This window comes from Podarcis erhardii, assembly GCF_964252035.2.
Source record: "Podarcis erhardii genome assembly, chromosome: 14".
In the NCBI taxonomy this organism is placed as follows: Eukaryota; Metazoa; Chordata; class Lepidosauria; order Squamata; family Lacertidae; genus Podarcis; species Podarcis erhardii.
In genome coordinates this window covers 11,750,225-11,764,315 of record NC_138503.1, presented here as the reverse complement: position 1 = coordinate 11,764,315, position 14,091 = coordinate 11,750,225, and the positions used below count along the sequence as shown (strand labels likewise).

The window sequence follows — 14,091 nt, the reverse complement described above, 5'->3', positions numbered from 1 at the left end:
CAGCACCAACACTTTGAATTGTGCTCGGAAATGTACTGGGAGCCAATGCAGATCTCTCAGAACCGGCCACTCCCAGTCACCAATCTAGCTGCTGCATTCTGGATTAATTGCAGTTTCCGGGTCACCTTCAAAGGTACCCCCACGTAGAGCGCGTTGCATTAGTCCAAGCGGGAGATAACTGGAGCATGCACCACTCTGGCGAGACAGTCCGCAGGCAGATGGAGCTGGTACACAGCCGCCCAGGACACAGAATTAACCTGTGCCTCCATGGACAGCTGTGAGTCCAAAATGACTCTCCACCCGGGAAGTTTGAATACTGAATTAGATTTCAATTGTTTTATTGAAGTTTTCTCACAATATGGCTACTATTTGTGTTCTCTTTGCCAGATTTTTGGATACTGTATCTTTAAATTTCCTGAAAATTTATGTGATTCATTGCACCTGTGGGTAGCCTTTATAAAGCTACCAGGGTTCTGCAAAGAGTACCAGCTTACTACACTTTTAAGCCAGGCATAGGGAAACTCGGCCCTCCAGATGTTTTGGGGCTACTATTCCCATCATCCCTGACCACTGGTCCTGTTAGCTAGGGATGATGGGAGTTGTAGTCCCAAAGCATCTGGAGGGCCAAGTTTGACCATGCCTGCTTTTAAGCGATTGCTGATCCATGGCCATTCACAATTAATTTGGTATGTATTTCTTATTGGTTGTTTATATGCAGGCCTGTCATTTCAATCTTTGTATTGCATTTGAATGTAATGGATTTCATTTTATATTATTGCCAGCTGAGGAAGAATTATCATTGAAACAGTTCATTATCCTGGAAGAACTGTTCTGTCAGAGCACCTATCACCCCACGTTTGTAGGATATTGACTGTGGAAAGGCATTCTGCCTCCATTTCTGTGATCTTTGACAGTGACTTACCTACCCTACCATTCCTGGTTATGGAACAATTATTTGATTCCTATTATTTGTGTCTCCATGCACATATTATACACCCTTGTGCAAATTAATTGAAACAAAGCATGTTTTCTATCTTGCTCATAATCCTGTATTCAAAACAAACACGAAAAGTCAGTTGATCATTATGGTGTCAGAAGCCTGCAGCCAATACAAGGAATGATGCGCTCGCCACAATATATTGAGGTTCCAGGAAAGAGAGCTTTTGCAGAGCTGGAAAAGAGGTATCCTGATGGTACTGGGATACTGCAGCAGGACCTAGCCCCCTGTCACACATCGAAAGTGATGAAGAAATTCGTGACAGAGCAGCAAACACAGGTACTTGATTGGCCAGGGAATTCCCCAGACGTAAATCCCATTGAGAATTTGTGGGCTATATGCAAAAGTCGCCTCCGTGCTGTAGAAGGTATGACTATGTAGACGCTCATTCAGGCGCTGATTCAAGTGTGGTACAGGGATCCAAAAATCAACAGTGACTGTTCGAAACTAGTAGACTCCATGCCAAACCGTGTTCAAACGCTGCTTTAAAATAGCAGGGGTCATATCCGTTACTAATGTGAGTTTTGTACATGTATCTGTGAGTTTTGTACAATAAACTACATTGTTTGTTTCAATTAATCTGCATACGGGTTATGTCTTCTGCTTATGAATTTTGAAACGGTATAATGTTATGAAAATTTTCTTAGTATATCATTAGCCAATGTGTTGCTTGTTGTTGTTTTGTGTGTGAGCGCAGCCATTTCAGCAGCTGAAAAAGAAGTGCGGGGAGAATCTCAGCGCAATGTCATGTGATACAGATGCACAAGTGCCTCCGCTTCCATAAATCTGAAACAGCGCAAGGTGCGCTGCTCTGAGACTGGCTGTCCCTCTGCTTAACTGCCGACTGGCTTGTCGCTGCCTCAAGGATGGCTAACCTCAGGTCTATGCCTCCAAGGCAGCCACACGCACCCTTGGTCATTGCCATCTCTCACAACTGAAGGCTGGTTCCCTTTTCTTAGGAGGCCCCCTCTTCTTCCTTCCCAGAAGTCGAACTGGCAACATCCCCCCAAACAGCTCAGCTCCAGTGAGGATCAGGCTACGAAAGCTTTCCAAACAATCGTCGCCCTGCCATTTATACAACAGGCTCTGCCAAAATAAATATTGTGGTCAGAAACACCACATAGATCACACGCCCTGCCAGCATCGCTCGCGCCTGACCCTTACGCAACGACGATAATGTGTTGCCAGCTTCGAATTAGGAGACACATCTTGTGCAAGAGCCCGGAAGTCTCCCACAGGGCTCATTCGTAAGGCGAAAGGTTATCGTAGCAAGACAGCACTCGCAGGAGTCCAGTTTCAGACAACCTGTCCTTAGATACAACGGTTCACATACACACAGTACATTTAAAGCACACACACCCCACCAGAATAATCCTGGGAACTGTAGTTCACCCCTCATTGTTGTTGTTTAGTCGTTCAGTCGTGTCCGACTCTTTGTGACCCCATGGACCAGAGCACGCCAGGCACTCCTGTCTTCCACTGCCTCCCGCAGTTTGGTCAGACTCATGTTTGTAGCTTCGAGAACACTGTCCAACCATCTCGTCCTCTGTCGTCCCCTTCTCCTTGTGCCCTCCATCTTTACCAACATCAGGGTCTTTTCCAGGGAGTCTTCTCTTCTCACGAGGTGGCCATAGTATTGGAGCCTCAGCTTCAGGATCTGTCCTTCCAGTGAGCACTCAGGGCTGATTTCCTTCAGAATGGATAGGTTTGATCTTCTTGCAGTCCATGGGACTCTCAAGAGTCTCCTCCAGCACCATAATTCAAAAGCATCAATTCTTCGGCAATCAGCCTTCTTAATGGTCCAGCTCTCACTTCCATACATCACTACTGGGAAAACCATAGCTTTAACTATACGGACCTTTGTTGGTAAAGTGATGTCTCTGCTTTCACCCCTCACAGAACTATAATTCCCAGCACCCTTGACTACAATTCTCAGGCTTCTTCTTTTTAGGGGAGGTGTATACAGCCTTAAGGAAGCTTGAAAACCAGCTTCTCCAGTTTGACTCCAACTCGCACCAGCCCCAGCCAGCATAACCTATGGTCAGGGGTGATGGGAGTTGTAGTTCATGCAACACCTGGACGGCCTTATCTTCCCCATCCTGTGTCCAGGTGCAGACCTTATGGCTACACCACACCATGCCCATTTTTATGGGTTTTTGTTTTTTGTTGCTTTTGCATTACACCTACCCTGAAAAGAAACTCTGCAGAACTTAAAAGCTGGCTCACTGTCTGAAGGCAACCCTGTTTAGGGAAGTTTGGAGTGTTTGATGTTTTATCGTGTTTTTAATATTCGGTTGGGAGCCGCCCAGAGTGGCTGGGGGAACCCAGCCAGATGGGCGGGGTATAAATAATAAACTGTTGTTGTTGCTGTTGTTGCATTTTGACTGGTCCTTTAAAAAAATGCACTGCCTAACTGTGGATTTTGGACAAAACAGCTTCTGACTGAGGGGGCAGACCAGAGACCAAATTTGTAATTTACCAAGGTGCGCTTATACAAATCACTTGGGAAGACAGGCAAACTAATATCAGTGTACTGGAAGAAGCAAAGATCACCAGTGTTGAAGCAATGATTCTTCAACATCAACTTTGTTGGACTGGTCATGTTGTGCGGATGCCTGATGATCGTCTTCCAAAGCAACTACTCTATTCCGAACTTAAAAATGGAAAGCGTAATGCTGGTGGTCAACAAAAGAGGTTTAAAGATTCTCTCAAGGCAAATCTTTAAAAATGTAGTATAAACACTGACAACTGGGAAACACTGGCCTGCGAGCGCTCCAGTTGGAGAACAGCCTTTACCAAAGGTGTCGTGGGTTTTGAAGACACTCGAACTCAGGACGAAAGGGAGAAACATTCTAGGAGGAAGGCACGCTTGGCAAATCCACACCGTGATCAACTCCCGCCCGGAAACCAATGTCCCCACTGTGGAATGATGTGTTGATCCAGAATTGGCCTCCACAATCACTTACGGACTCATTGTTAAAACCGTGTTTATGGAAGACAATCTTATTCAGCTATGAGTGATCGCCAAAGAAGAAGAATACAAATCGTATGTTAAAAGTCTGACACTTGGCACTGAACTTCCGTTGCTAGGTTGATTTTCAGCCTGAGGCCACCCATCTGCCCTGCCATTTTGGCTATCCGTGAAGATGAAAGCTTACCTTTCTTTTCTCCGGTAAAGGGCACGATGTCCTCTCTGTCTTGCTGCTCCAAGGCCTGTTTCTCCAAGTAGGACAACAACCGCTCTCTGTCAAAAGGTCCCGTGGCAGGTTTACTGGTCTGATCCTTCTGGCGGAAGCCTGCCGGCAGAAGCGCATTCTGTCAAGGCAGACATGAGAGAGGGGAGCAGAGAGTCAGTAGGATGGCAAACTTTATTTAGAGCAATTCTTTAGCCAGAAAGGCTCCCAGAGCAGCTAGAACAAGGCAGTCCCTGTGCGCAAGCTTACTATCTAAAACACACAACACAAAAGGAAAAAGCGAGGGGTAGGGAAGAGGAAAGGGGAGTGCAGATTCAGGTGCACATTTTTGAAGACTGGGACACGCGTTCTTAAATAGTAGTCGAGTCCCTACCAGAGAAGAATGGCAGATTAAATTGATGGATTATGCCGAAATGGCAAAAATGACCGGAAGAATCAGAAATCAGGAAGACCAGAATTTTAATAAGGAACGGGGGGAAATTTATAATCTTAAAAAAATCATTGTAAACAGTTAAAATTGTTAGTAGGATTGGAATAACACTTGTAGTTTAATGGTGAATTCTGGATATAATGGAGATGTAAAAGATTTGGATTATCATAAAAGATGCAGGAGGAAATGATTAACAATAAGACCCACAAAGGGAGGAGGGAAGTTCAGGAGATTCTCTGGAATCTTGTTTTTAATTATGTATGTTGGATATGTGAGTGTAAAACTTTAATTTGAATGAATGAATGAATAAATAAATAAATAAATAGTTATCCTGATGATCAGCTGAAATGAAAACAGCTTCAGGATGTAAGGAGCCAGAGCTAGCGTTTGCCCTTGTTTCCAACCTCTCCCACTGCTGTAACCTGCTGCAATCACTGCTGCCAGACGATAGTTGAGAGATGGTGGACTTTCAGAAAGTTTCCACATTATCTGTAATTTTACACCCAGTTCTTGCGTGTGCTCATTAGGGAGCAAAGAACGATGAGACAGGAGCTTCCAAAGGTGAGCTGAAAACATGTTTTTTAGCCCAACACCAACACATTTCAAGTCTTACAACCCTTCTCCAGGAGCACCATTCAAGTGAAATTGTATACCATCAATATCTACTGCCTATGGGTGGCATATCATTTATTTCAGAAATGTTACTAAAAACAGGGCTGGTTACAGATTTGAGAGGAGCCACAGCAAAATAGTAATTGTAATTATTTATTATTATTATTATTATTATTATTATTATTATTATTATTATTATTATTTTAATACCCCGCCCATCTGGCTGGGTTTCCCCAGCCACTCTGGGTGGCTTTAGCATTAAAAACAGAATAAAACTTCAAACATTAAAAAATTTCCCTAAAAATGCCTCCTAGCCCCCCTCTTGAAAAACACGGTCACTCTGAGGGGGGAAATAGCCGCTACAGCACCTCAGTCAGTGACAAAAATATTGTGAGAAATAAAAAAAGGACCACTATGGCTGCCACCAAAAAAGAAATAGAAAAAAGCTCTCTTGAGTCTTTCAAAAAAAATGTTGTTCTCCTTGAAACTGCCCCGTAGGAACAATCAAATTTTGGTAGTTCTTCCTACCAACTCACCTTCATCCTCCATGGGTCGAGTCTTACAATACATGTAACTCTGAGCTTTGTAAAGATTTTGATTTGTGATCCTTAAGGCTAAAATCCAATTGTTCTCATTTATTGGACTTTTTACTTGTCCTTCACCAGAAGGTCCCAGAGCAGGTTACAACATTGTAAAACTACAATATTAAAATCAGATAAAACAATCTATGATATGAGAACAGAGTGGGTCCTAAATATATATCGGGTGTCAGAGTGAAGAGGTGTGTCTTCATTATATGATGGAAGTTGTACAACGAAGGTGTCAGACGCACCTTTCTGGGAATGAAATTTCACAGCTTTAGGGGCTGCCACAGAGAAGGCCCTGCCCGTACCCTCCAACATTTCTCTGATGAAATTAGGGGCATCTCAATCCATAATGATAATTTTACTATTTATACCCCACGAATCTTACTGGGTTGCCCCAGCCACTCTGGCCAGCTTCCAACACATATAAAAACATAATTAAACATTAAAAAGCCCCTTCCCTATACAGGATTCCCTTCAGATGGCTGGGGGGGGGGGTCAGATAACTCTATATCCTCCTACATTTCTCCAATGAAAACAGGGACATCCTAAGGCATGGGGGCCAGATCCAGCCCAAACACTTTCTATATCTGGTTCGTGGACGGTCCAAGCATCAGTGTGTTTTTACATGAGTAAATTTGTGTCCTTTTATTTAAAATGAATCTCTGGGTTATTTGTGGGGCATAGGAATTTGTTCTCCCACCCCCCCAAACAATATAGTCCGGCCCCCACAAGGTCTGAGGGACCGTGGACTGACCCCCTGCTGAAAAAGTTTGCTGACCCCTATCCTAAGGAAAAGCGGGACATTCCAGGATCAAATCAGAAACCGGGACGGCTTCTCTAAATCAGGGATGTCCCTGGAAAATTGGGACATTTGGAGGGTCTGCCTTTCCTGACCTGGCCTGGCCAAGGACCCCATGAAATTCCAAGGACAGTAAAACTACCAAGAGGGCCCTCTCTGCTGATCTTAAGAGAGTCTCCAGGGAAGATGGTGGTCTTTCAGATATGAAGGGTCTAAGTTGTTTAGGCTCTTAAACACAAATATCATGTTTGGAACACACCTCTGGATCCAGATCATCAAGAACACTTTCCAGCTGCTTTAGCTCATCCTCAGAGAGTTTGTTGAGAATTTCATCTTCATTGATATTCTTGTACTTCTCCAACTCTTTCCGGAACGGCACCGACATGGCTCTTTCTAAACAGGGTCCTTTGAAGGTTGCCTGTCAATCATTCAAGAGTCAGTCTTCCCGATCCCTGTGAAAATAATAGATAATAATAAATTGTATTTACCGGTATATCCTGCCCTGCCCAGCCGAAGCCAGGCTCAGGGCGGCTAACAACAATAAAATAATACAAGATTATTCTCTTTATTTTGTTCTCTTTATTTTTTGCTTAATAATAACAAAAGAATTGTTACTTATATGCCACCCATCAGACTGGGTTTTTATTTTATTATATTTATTAAATTTGTATACTGCCCGTAGATCTCAGGGCAATAGTTTGGCCCTCAGACGTCAACACTAGTTTCCTAAAAGAGAACAGCTTTTTCTTCTCACCCACCGGTCCTGTGGAATCCTAGAAGGCTGGCAACCCTAATAAATCTTAATAGATGTACAGGGTTATGTGAAACTAGGAGCCAAAGAGAATTAGTATAATCCTTTGCCATTTTCTGCTGCTAAATACTGGCATTAGTTTTACAAAAGCTGACTTGATCCACATTAGAGCTCACACTCCACCCCTTGCCCGCCCCCATTTTAAAGATAAATATCTCTGAAATATTACATGCAAACTGTTAATAGCCACTTTGAAAGATGAGCAAGGAACAGGGCTGAACCTATAAGAAAACATCTAAATAGTGATTTTTAAAAATAAAATATCAATGAAATGCAAGTAGTCCATCCAGCAGTAATTCACAAGACGGAAAATAATTTTTAGAACTGCATTAAGAGCATGGGAGGGTGGCAACATGAGAACAGATATTATGAGGTCTAAAACTGGGGAGTAAGGCTGCAATTGTAACTTCACTAACCTGGGAGTAAGCCTCACTGAATTTGGCTGCGAGTGCAGCTTTCTCCCGATTGAAGTGCAGAGTGTTTGAGGACTGGGACATTCACAGGGAAACCAAAATGCTTGTTTACAAAGCTATTGTACCACCAACCTTACTGTATGCTTGTGAAACATGGACCACTTACAAACGCCAGCTCCAGCTCCTGAAAAGATTGTCTGAAATCAACGGTCTCTCCGGAAAATTTTGCACTTGGGAAGACAGGCAAACTAATGCCAGTGTACTGGAAGAAGCGAAAATCACCATTGATGTTGAAGCAATGATTCTTCAACATCAACTTCATTGGACTGGTAATGTTGTGCAGATAACTGATTCTTCAACATCAACTTTGTTGGACTGGTCATGTTGTTCGGATGCCTGATGATCGTCTTCCAAAGCAACTACTCTATTCCGAACTTAAAAATGGAAAGCGTAATGCTGGTGGTCAACAAAAGAGGTTTAAAGACTCTCTCAAGGCAAATCTTAAAAAATGTAGTATAAACACCGACAACTGGGAAACACTGGCCTGCGAGCGCTCCAGTTGGAGAACAGCCTTTGCCAAAGGTGTCATGGACTTTGAAGACACTCGAACTCAGGACAAAAGGGAGAAACTTGCAAAGAGGAAGGCATGCTTGGTGAACTCCTGTCCGGAAACTTATGTCCCCACTGTGGAAGGACGTGTGGATCCAGAATTGGCCTCCACAGTCACTTATGGACCCACTATTAAAACCGTGTTTATGGAAGACTATCTTACTTGGCTACGAGTGATTGCCAAAGAAGAAGAAGAAAGATGACTTCTGAGTAGTCGTAGTTAGGATTGCACTCTTCAGGTTGTGTATCCTGTGTTCTATTCAGTTGTCCCCTGATGCGAATGAACAGGACGACCATAGCTTTGTTTATTTCAATGGGTCTAATCTGAACAAAACAAGCATTCAATTCAGTCAGGAGTGGGAGCCAAAGATAAGAGCCAGGGACCAAGATAACCTGTTGTTTCAAATCTCATCCATTCAGAACTCTCCAATTGGCATTACTGTACACCAGTATTCTTTTCTTCCACAGTACAGGGCAAGAAAAGAAAAGAGAAGAGATTCATTTCTGCACTAGTCAGCTGGGGAAATAAATGTTTACTTCTCCAGCTCTTAGGAAATTGCTATTTAATCATATGATTACCATGCTTGCCTTGCTAATTGGATTCTCCACCCTTAGCCTTATGCAAATAAACTGTGCCATGCCCTGTCTGAGAGCCTTATCTCTTCTACAGCTTGAGGCTCTCAAAGAGTTCATTGGTCATATCCTCTGTTCTTCTCATTCCCTTCCCCTCCCCTCCTTCCTTGTCTTTTTTGGCATGCTCTCCAAGCAACTTGCTCACTTGGGTAATGGGGCTCATTAGAGCGAAGCAGAGCTTGCCAAGGTACTCAGCAACGAAGCAACAACAACTCAGCAAAAAAAAAGAAGGATCTAATGCACATTCATGATTGGGTTGTACTTGCCTGCACGAAATAACCAGATTATTCCACAAAAATATGAGTCACTGCTCATCTTATACGGACTGAACTTTAGATAGGAGTCCAACTGCCTCCAGTCTGCAGATACAGCACAGCGTTCACTCACCAGAAAGCAGAATTTTATATTATACTTTTCATAAATCCTGGGTAGGGAGCCTCCATGATTGTCTTTTGGCTGCCTGGAATGGGTCGTGGAACTGTGATCATGCCCCTTGCTTGCCTGGAAGGAGGATGGAGAGGTGTGTGGTATTCAAGGCTCACCCTACCATTAGGCAGAGGGGGGCAGCTGCCTCAGGCGGTAGTGGTGGGGAATCAGGCAGAAATGGCGACAGGGCTAGGCCAACATTTTGCTGCCTGAGGCAAACCAGAAAATAGCTCACCCCCAGCCTGGGAGTTGTAGTTTGTTAAGGGTGCTGGGTTATCAGGCTCAGGGACAAAAAAGCAGACCTCCAGGCCTCTCTGTTGAGGCCCAGGCCACCCTTTTCCCAGTCCTGCTTTGCACCCTCTCTGAGTGCCCCCCCCCCATTTATCTATTTATACTTTTCAAGTTTATAAAGGTAAAGGTAAAGGGACCCCTGACCATTAGATCCAGTCATGACCGACTCTGGGGTTGCGGCGCTCATCTTGCTTTATTGGCCAAGGGAGCCAGTGTAGAGCTTCTGGGTCATGTGGCCAGCATGACTAAGCCGCTTCTGGAGAACCAGAGCAGCGCACGGAAACACCGTTTACCTTCCCGCTGGAGTGGTACCTATTTATCTACTTGCACTTTGACGTGCTTTTGAACTGCTAGGTTGGCAGGAGCAGGGACCGAGCAACGGGAGCTCACCCCATCGCAGGGATTCGAACTGCCAACCTTCTGATCGGCAAGTCCTAGGCTCTGTGGTTTAACCCACAGCGCCACCCGCATCCCTCTTTTCAAGTTTATACATTTCACCAATTTTACAATCATTTTGACATTTTGAAACTTGACTTCCTTCCCCCCTCTTTCTGCGGTTCCTTAAATTTATTTTTAATATCTTCTGCATATCCAAATTAACTTTATTTGCTCATTTATTTCATCTTCTTTAAATATATACTCTTACAAAACTGCAGGTTATTACAATAATCCTGCCAATGTTCTTATCTGTTTACAATGTATCTGTAAATATTCAATAAACCATCTCCATTCTTTTATTTTAAAAAATGTTATCTTGATTTCTTATTCTTCGCCATTTCCGCATATTCCATAAGTTTTTGCATCCATTCCTCCTTTGCTGGGACTTCTTCTTCTCTCCATTTTTGGGCGAGGAACGTTCTTGACGCTGTAGTCGCATACACAAATAAATTTCTATACATTTTGGGTAGTTCTGTCCCTATAATTCTCAAAAGAAGTTTGAGTGTTTCTGACTGACTGAAATGTGTCTTTGGGTGGCAAGAAGGTACTCTGGTGGTGGGAAAGCACTCATTCCCCCCACCCCGGCCAAAATCACACACACACACAATTGAAAAGGCTTCTATTTGACCAAATCTGGTCATTCTCTAATGGACTGAGTCAATCAATGCTTTTCTGTCCATCACAACAAAGATGCCCATGTAACAATACAGCTATTTATTGAAACCAGCCCCCTCTTTCTTTGATCTAGAGAAAAATGAAGGAGCTCAGCATTAGGGAAGAGAAGTGTGGGTTGATGCGAGGGGACACCCTTCATCTTTGATGTCTGGGAAACCTCCAAAAAAGCAGTGCAACAAGAGCATTTTATGGGCATGGAGTCAGAGTCTGCAGGGCAACAGGTAGGCAGCCAGGTCTGGGTCAGGCCTCACAGCTGACACCTGAGGTGGTTCTAAAGGAGGCCCCAGAAGATACCCACAAAAAATTGAAGCTTTTCTATCAAGGATTATAGGGAGAGAAGTCCCCAAAAAGATGATTAAGCTGTTTATGTATGTTACAACTTGCAGCTAGGATTCTTTTCACACTAAAATGGAAGGAACCCGAAGAATGGATATGAAAGGTGATGGACTATGCAGCAAAGTTAACAACCAAATAAGTTAACAACCAAAATAAGAGGACCTGATGACAAAGGTTTTGCAGAAGAATGGAAGCCTTTTTTGGACTATATAAAAAAAAGATATTATTATATGATGAATATGAGAGCAGCATTTGAACTATGAGTGACAGAAGAACCTAAAGATTAGAGGAGCATTGTCAAGATATGGGGGAGAGAAGGGAGAGAAATAAAAGCACCATGGAAAAGGGGGTGGGAAGTCAACGGAAACGACAAAGAAAAAACGTTTTACTATATATTGAAATGTATTTGGAAAACTTAATAAAAAATATGGTAAAAAGGAGGCCCCAGAATAACCTTCCAGACCCTCACGGGAGCCTTTCCCTTAACCTGAAGAACCAGGTGTCCCCACCACACCTCAGCAGTCCATCAGCACAAAGAAGTCCACCTGAAGGGAGTCTCTGGAACCGAGGAGACGTGTCCATTTTCAGGTGGGATTGGGGCTGGTTCTGGAGTCTGAGGTTCTCCACAAGGGGATGCAGCTTAGAGGAGGTAGTCTGGAGACACAGGCTTCAAAGGCCCCCAGTCTGTTCCCAGCCTTTGTTGGAGCAAAATGCTCACCTGGAGCTATCCATGGTCTAGATCAGCCTTTCTCAACCGGTGGGTCCCCAGATGTTGTTGAACTACAACTCCCATCACCCCTAGCTAGCAAGGCCAGAGCTCAGGGATGATGGGAGTTGTAGTCCAACAACATCTGGGGACCCACAGGTTGAGAACTGCTGGTTTAGATCATGTGTTGGCAAACTAAGGTCCGGGGGCCAGATCTGGCCCAATTGCCTTCTAAATCCGGCCCACGGACAGTCCAGTAATCAGCATGTTTTTACCTGAGTAGAATGTGTGCCCGATTTCTGTTCTTATCCTGAAGCAAAGTTCTTAAACTGAAGCACCATCTCTGGGTTAGCAGAGTCTGTAACCTGAAGCGTAAGTAACCTGAGGTACCACTGTACTGTTCATTTGTTTATTGCATTTATACTCCATCTTACCTCCAAGGTGTTCTCCTCTGAATTTTATTTTCACAACAACCTTGTCAGGTAGGTAGGACTGAGAGTCAGTGACTGGCCCAAGGTCACCAAGTGAGTTTCATAGTCAAGTGGAGATTTGAACCCTGCTCTCCCAGGTCCTAGTCTGACATACTACACCAATTCAAATTCAAACAGCAAACCTTTTCAGCAGGGGGCTGGCCCACTGTTCCTCAGACCTTGTGGGGGGCCCGGACTATTAAAAAAAATATGAACGAATTCCTATGCCTCACGAATAACCCAGAGATGCATTTTAAATAAAAGCACACATTCTTCTCATGTAAAAACACCAGACAGGCCTCACAAATAACCCAGAGATGCATTTTAAATAAAAGCACACATTCTACAATGTAAAAACACACTGTCTGTGGGCTGGATTTAGAAGGCGATTGGGCCGCTTCCGGCCCCCGGGCCTTAGTTTGCCTACCCATGCTCCAGATGTTTTGGGACTACAACTCCCATCATCCCTAGCTAACGGTCCTGTTAGCTAGGGATGATGGGAGTTGTAGTCCCAAAACATCTGGAGGGGCGAGTTTGCCTCTGCCTGCTCTGCACCATATGGCTCTGTTGCCGCAAAGGATTTTGCATTCTCACACGAGGGCAACAATCAGAACTTGGAGACGCACTGATACATTTTCCAGCGATGTGATACCCTCCCCTAGTTTATCCTTAAAGTAGCTGTTCCTTTTCAGGAAAAATATACAGTTGTGCCCCGCAAGACGAACGCCTCGCAAGACGGAAAACCCGCTAGACGAAAGGGTTTTCCGTTTTGGAGGCGCTTCGCAAAACGAATTTCCCTATGGGCTTGCTTCGCAAGACGAAATGTCTTGCAAGTTCCTGCGGGGTCCCCCCCCCCTTTGTAAGCCACTAAGCCGTTTATCAGCTGATCCGCTAAAAGCCGCTAAACCGCTAATAGCGCTAATCCGCTAAACTGTCAATGGGCTTGCTTCGCAAGACGAAAAAACCGCTATAACGAAGAGCCTCATGGAACGGATTAATTTCGTCTTGAGAGGCACCACTGTATATCTTTGTTTCAAAACAAAACAAAAAAAAACCCTGTGGTTATCTAAGGTCACAATTTTGCAATCATGGCTTTGGTATCCCACAGAGGAAGTTTCCCAGGCTGCTGTTTGAGGTTTCTCGCTTCCCCCCTGCGAACAGCGATAACAACATTCCGTGGGAAGACCAGACTAGCCTCATTGAAAGGAAGACATCCTGCACAACCCTTTGGGAAAAAATTACAGCTAATAGCAGCAATCTTTCACATAATTGCCCAGTTCTTCCAGACTGGTAGGCTCTGACTACTTAAGAACAAGCCTCTTCCTTGGTCTTTTTCCATTTCAGATGGATGAGAGGTGGACGATCAGATCCAGACTTACAGAGCAACCCAAACACCCTGAGGGATCATAGAGTCGTAGAATTGTAGGGTTGGAAGGGACCCTGATGGTCATCTAGTCCACCCCCTTTGTCTTGCAGAAATATGCAGCTGTGATGTTTGTGTCTTGGGTGGGAGAGTTAGAATTGCTCCAGTTTAGCTTGTCAAGGGTGCTGCGAGTTGTAGGGAGACCCCTATTCCCCTGCCAGAGCTACAATTTCCAGCGTTCCCTGGTTAAGAGGGATTGATTGCTAAACACTCTGGGAACTGTAGTAGAGGTGTAGGAATC

At 44.2% G+C, this 14,091-nt stretch overlaps 1 protein-coding gene across 1 annotated transcript in view; it reads right to left on the bottom strand.

The window, feature by feature from the left end:
- Positions 1 to 14,091, bottom strand: part of TMOD2 (tropomodulin 2) — a 46,149-nt gene that overhangs the window by 22,529 nt on the left and 9,529 nt on the right. Inside the window, exons 2-3 of the mRNA XM_081839220.1 lie at positions 6,879 to 7,071; positions 4,156 to 4,312 (exon numbers count right to left, since the gene is read on the bottom strand). Of these exons, the coding sequence (XP_081695346.1) occupies positions 4,156 to 4,312; positions 6,879 to 7,004 (283 nt within the window). The 5' untranslated portion in view covers positions 7,005 to 7,071. The remainder of the gene's footprint in view (positions 1 to 4,155; positions 4,313 to 6,878; positions 7,072 to 14,091) is intronic.